Source organism: Haliotis asinina, chromosome 9 (genome assembly GCF_037392515.1).
Source record: "Haliotis asinina isolate JCU_RB_2024 chromosome 9, JCU_Hal_asi_v2, whole genome shotgun sequence".
In the NCBI taxonomy this organism is placed as follows: Eukaryota; Metazoa; Mollusca; class Gastropoda; order Lepetellida; family Haliotidae; genus Haliotis; species Haliotis asinina.
In genome coordinates, this window is record NC_090288.1 from 26,501,588 (window position 1) to 26,507,587 (window position 6,000).

The following is a 6,000-nucleotide window of genomic DNA, read 5'->3' on the forward strand; positions in this document are numbered from 1 at the left end:
TGGAGTTAACAATTATGTGTAATGTCACGTCTATTTAATCGGGAAAACCTCATTAAAGATCCAAAGCAAATTCTTGTACATCAGAAATGTACAGACGGGTCAATGGAGATCACAGGATATATTTGAATATAGCCGAAGTTATTTGTAGACGACACTACGTAACACTAACGTAAATATCGATTCACCCTTGTACCGATATATCATGGATATCGGCTTACAAAATCTCCGCGGGACAAGACTTAGTGCCTTATTCTGGTTTGGTTGGCGGAGAAAACGTGTAAAAAGTTGGTCATTTTTCCTTCAAAGCATGCAAACGGCTTTGTGTTTCTGTTGAGGTCGGTATGTCATTGGTGTAGTGTTGCATGGGGGTTTGGATTTTGTTATTCTGCTGCCCTTGATTACATAGAACATGAACTCAATATTTCATTGATATGTCAAAAATATTCCCAACAAAGATCTGATTGTTTTTTACAAATCTGACTCAAGCAGACAGAACTGAAACGTTCATCCGACTGTTGCCATCAGATAATATCCATAATTTAACATCACTAAGAAAATATCTTTCACTAGTTGTGACATTCATTAATACCAAACTATATTCAGCTTTACTCAGTACGTATTTACTTTCGGTAAATGTGTGTATTATTGACCTGTGACTATGACCGAATAAATCTGTCTGTCTGTCGGTTTTGGATTGCAGTATTATCAGTGATGGATCCTAGTTCTTTCATGGACACACTTCTCGAGAAAGTCCGTATATTGTAGAGATTATGATCATGATGTGTGTGCATGTATGTCAACGTGGACAAACTGAATAATTTTGTTGGAAAAATCTGTTCATGATCTAACGCTCCTCTCCTTTCTTAAGGACACCATTACGTTTCATTAAATCTAAATATCGCTGTAAACATCAGTGTGTTTGCATATTCCTTCTGTATAAATATTTGTATGTATATTGATATTCAACACACCTTTTACTGATCATCTTCCAAAAACACCTTCAGACAACACACGTTTGTATGTGTTTATTTGGATTGTACAGAAATAATATATGTACAAACTCATTCATATGTGATTGTCGAAGCAAACAACAGAGAAGATACAGACAAGGTCGGTACATATACACGTGTATATGAAACGTAATACTAATATATGTACACAATAAAAAGGTACAGGAAAGATATCACAGTTTATGGGGAAGACAGTTTTCTCAGCCGGCGAGACAGAACTAGGGAAATAGTGAGGATGTCCCTTCCATCCTCATAAACACACCTCGTCCAACGGGAACCTGAGCATTTTGACCTTCTGAGGCTGATGGTTATTTGTTGGCGACGGCTATTTTACTGAAACACAGACCACATGCTTCACAGACTGGAGCCAGACAACAGTTGATGATGGAGCCGAAGAATTTCTGGTAGCATCCAAGATAACTGCTGAACAGCCGGAGGCAGGGCGTGAACTGCCAGATGTGTTGGAAGGACATCATGGCGAACTCGCATCCCCAGCAGAGAGCCAAGGGAATAGCACAGACGAAGGTGAGGAAGGCATAACAACAGCTCTTGCCACAGTTGAAGCATTTGTAGGAGTTACGCCAGACGCAATCTGCACTGTGGGCTCCCTCGGGTTCACCGATAACATCCTCGAACATCACCTGCAAACGTGGGAAAATTTACTTTAGATTTAGATGTGTGTCAGTTCGAGATTTTACAACATATATAAATTCACTCAATATATTCACTCATTAAACGTGGTATTATGTGAGTGCGTTTAGTTCCAACTATATGGTGGCGGTCTGCAAATAATCGAGTCTGGACCAGATAATCCAGTGACCAATAACATGAGCATCGATCTTAGCAATTGGGAACCGATGACATGTGTCAACCAAGTCAGCGAGTCTGACCACCCGATCCCATTAGTCGCCTCTTACGACAAGCATAGTCGCCTTTAATGGCAAGCATGGATTGCAGAAGGCCTATTCTACCCCGGGACCTTCACGTGTCAGCAACATATTGAAATGCAGAAGGACTGGTCATGGAAATTCATGATGATGGTACGGATGAAATTCAATAATCAATCTGTCCTACATTTGTGTTGTACCTATAATAAACTTTCCGGTTTTGTATGATACATATTGAGTTGAAAAATTGAATATTGATTGGTCAAACGCATTACCCTCACAAGATGTTAACGCCGGATGAAAAATGAGCTTCTACAATTTCCTGTGAACATTGTCTTTTCGGGACATCTAATTACCACCAGCATTGGCTAAAGTGAATGGTAAGGTGTGTTTAAGGGTTGACCAAATTCACTATTGCTCGTCCATCACCGCATGTCGCCTTTACACAAGCAGCATGTCCGACGTGTGGCGAGACGGTACCGTCTGAAGGTTACCACACTTACTCGAATCATGTTTGGACAACAGAAGGTTGTGTTACATAATATGCTATGTCTCCTGATTACAATTGCCGCAATTCCATTTTTTATTAACTTAATAGTGATCGACAATCAACAACGCCATGGTTCTAGCAAGCAATCTCATAAACTGGTTCAATGTTTTATTGCTAAGACACCGAATGCAGCAAACGTTGAGATGAAAGGGTGAGTTACCGTAGAGTTGCAACATCCAATGAAATTCCACATGATGCATCACCAACAAGTGATGCAAGTGCACCCAACAGTTAACCTCTGTAAACGTATTGGTGAATTCCCAATAACTAATGCAGTAGAGTTGAACACATGCTGAAAAATGCCTCCGGCAGTATCACAATGAACAAACAAATTGAGAATTGTGAGGATGATAGAGGAGGGGACATCATTGAGTCAAGTTGTCCGCATGTTTGCTAAATCAAAAAGTGTAATTTCACGCATGTTGGACAAGTACTGTGAGCAGGTGGGGCTGTAATGGGACCTGGGCGTGGTAGGCCAAAATCCACGACACCACGACAGGATCGTCTCTTTGCATTAATGGCCATACACTGTCGCTTCAAATCAGCACCTGCCATCAATAGGGAATTCCGTATACGCACTGGGCGACAAATTGCACACTAAACCGTTAAAAACTGGCTCTATAAGAGTCCGTCTGAAAGAAAGCAAGGCGGCGTTTCAAGGGTGTTACCGTTCCAGTTCACCATAGGCGCCAAAGATTGGCATGGCCTAGGCAGCATCAGGCACGGGCTTTGCGCCATTGGCGTTACGCTATGTTCTCAGGTGAATTTAGGTTTTGCCTCAGATTCACACATGACAGAAAACGTTGCTGGCACCGTAACGGTGACCGGTATGCCAGAGCAACAATTATCAACCAGGGGTAGTGTCATGGTGTGGGGTGGTTACACATGACAGGCGATCAGATCTGGTCATAGTTGATGGATCCTTGACTAGTCAGCGATACGTGGAGTTTTTGAGTTCTGTCGTGGCTCCACTGGCTAGAATCATCAGCAGGAATTTTAAAGTCCAAGATGATGTCACAGCTTATCTCCGAAGAGTGGACATATATACATTGGACTGGCCCTCTAAGTCCCCAGACCTGTCCCCAATTGAACATTTATGGGACATTCTCGGTCGAAGGGACCCTGCACCCGTCAGCCTCGCTCAGCTTGGTGCAGCTCTCCAGGAGGAATGGCGGGCAATACCACGGGCAACCATCGGGAAATTGATCAACAGTATGCCATCAAGGTGTCATGAATGTGTTGAATAACATGGTGGACACACCAGGTATTGAACTTCACGCCCAAATTTGATTTAGTGAACATTCAGAGCAGTTTCACATTCAGTGTCATTTCATCAGTTCCCTTAATTTTTGTAGCTAATATATGTATGTATAGTTGGAATGTTGCTGAGGATGGCGTTAAACAACAACCATACAAACATTTTGCTACAATATATATAGGAATGTATTTATCATTGCAAAGCGCAGCTAGTAGATTGTCCGTTGATACACAAATTCGTGCATACAAATATGTCTCAAGTTGGAGTCATATCAATAGTTGATACTGTGCAGGTCTTTTCACAACAAACACTTATAGGTCACAGGCCTTTCTCCAACAGGGGAGCCCAGTTATTCAAATTGACAGAGCATGTAGTTCGCCTACATAGACATCTTATCTGACACTTAGAGTGGAGGATAAAAGCCTTTATTGACAAAACCATCCAAAGACATACATTTCACTATTCCTCCACGGTCACTACGTGTCAGTGACTGTGTTGTCAAGGACAACAGGTCCCTAGCAACGTAACAACGATATACAAACGATCCAAACTGTGCACTGCTCGCAATACATTATATATAGAGACATATATATATATATATATATATATATTAATGTAGAAACTATATCTATCATTTTCGAAATAAGTGTGACGATATATCGAGAATCAGAATTTATAGTTTAGCTTTCTTTAATTCTCATGTAATTCAACAAATATTACTAAAACTGCGGGAAAACCAATTATATGAATGTTTTAATATGTTTTAAGGAATACAGCACGTAGCGATACCTGCTCATGTTCAAAACAACTTATTACAGTATGTCAAGAGTTCTTAAAGTGACACGAAGCGTGACAAAGAGTTCCGGAAGCGCTCCAGAAACTTGCTGCTGCACTTGTTTCAACGTAGATATATTTTTTTTGTTTAAGATATAACAGAATACGTTAGCTGAAAACACATCCAGTACAACCCATAACCCAGTCCTTGCACTTCTACTTTCAATAAAGCTTCATTGATTTCCTATGCGTCTGCGTTCATTCAGAACCATTCACTCGATACATGGCACGATCGATCACGTAGCTGGTTTGATGATTTATGTCAAAGTGGGATATGGAGGGAAATTTGATATAGGCCAACTACGAACAGACTCATTAAACCCTCGCATTCAGTTCACTAGATGCAAATGAATGCCATTTTCCGTGAAATAAGGCCGGATGATAAGGAATCATTGGAATATAAAATGTGCATGCCAGAGAAAAATCTGCTTTGGTTATCCGTCGACTAAGACCATCCCATTTGGCTTAAATGGCGGGTGTTTGCGAAAAGGGGCTAGCATATTTCCCCCCCCCCCCCCCCCCCCCACCCCCCCGGTAGAGATTGCTAGTCATACAATTTGTATAAAAACCATTTTTTCCTCACCCTGGAGGACTTCATATACATCGCGTATTACTGCACGAGCTAGATTATAATGACAGAGTAAGCTTACTGTTAGACTTCATAACGATTTAACCTCCATATATTGCACAATTATTAACCAAAATGTATATCTATAAGCATGTATTGCGCATACTAATACTTTCATTTTATCCGTTTCCCGTATGTAAGTTATATATTTAGTTTAATTATCCTTTAAGACGTATTTGCACAGATGTATTTGTTTTTAAATTTAAAATTTTAATTAATACGTACCTTCAGGTGGTCATTGAGGTTGTTGGGATCCCTATTCATCATGTCCAGTTCTGCCATTTTGAGATTTCAGTAATTAACCCTTGCACCAAGTTGTTGAAGGGAGACTGTCCACCTGAAACTAAGGCCGTTTGCCTTAACACTGGCCCTTAAATGTGACCAACGAAAATTGTTTTCCCCTATTGCTAAGCAGCAGCGCGTCCAACTTTACGAATAGCTCGAAAATAGAGAACACCCTTCCACTTATGATGAACGTTGCAGCAGAGAACAGGTCACGTGACCTGTCTCAAATTTCAATGCCCCTGAATTCACCTGTTGATATGGTGGTTATTCAAAACTTTCAGCTATGGTTACCCTACGGTGGGAGTTGTTTACCAAATCACTTAAAACTCTCAAACATCCCCTACTTGGGTCTCAGATAAGCAAAGAGACAAGATCAGGGCGATGACTGGGTTAAGGTACGTCACGGGGACTCGTGACTATCCAAAAGCTCCAAATACCGTGGGGACACTAGCCTTGGCATGTTGTATGGTACCATGCCATGTTAACACATCTTTCGCTCCAAACAATTCTTAAAAACAATATATTTCTACCTGGAGCATGTGGTCTCT

The 6,000-nt window shown here is 40.9% G+C and overlaps 1 protein-coding gene across 1 annotated transcript; it reads right to left on the reverse strand.

Annotated features, from left to right (window-relative positions):
- Positions 1-1,017: 1,017 nt before the first annotated feature.
- On the reverse strand, positions 1,018-5,504 carry LOC137296393 (caveolin-1-like). The gene is made up of 2 exons (XM_067828191.1): positions 5,393-5,504; positions 1,018-1,651 (listed from the first exon to the last, which is right to left on the reverse strand). Exons 1-2 carry the CDS (start codon positions 5,447-5,449, stop codon positions 1,319-1,321), a joined length of 390 nt encoding a protein of 129 aa, XP_067684292.1. The 5' UTR covers positions 5,450-5,504; the 3' UTR covers positions 1,018-1,318.
- Positions 5,505-6,000: the final 496 nt, after the last annotated feature.

Excerpts from the sequence above, each read along its gene's own strand:
- LOC137296393 (XM_067828191.1), bottom strand. The coding sequence starts at position 5,449 with ATGGCAGAACTGGACATGATGAATAGGGATCCCAACAACCTCAATGAC. Across the intron at positions 1,652-5,392 it reads ACCTCAATGACCACCTGAAG|GTGATGTTCGAGGATGTTAT; the intron begins GTACGTATTAAT and ends CCACGTTTGCAG.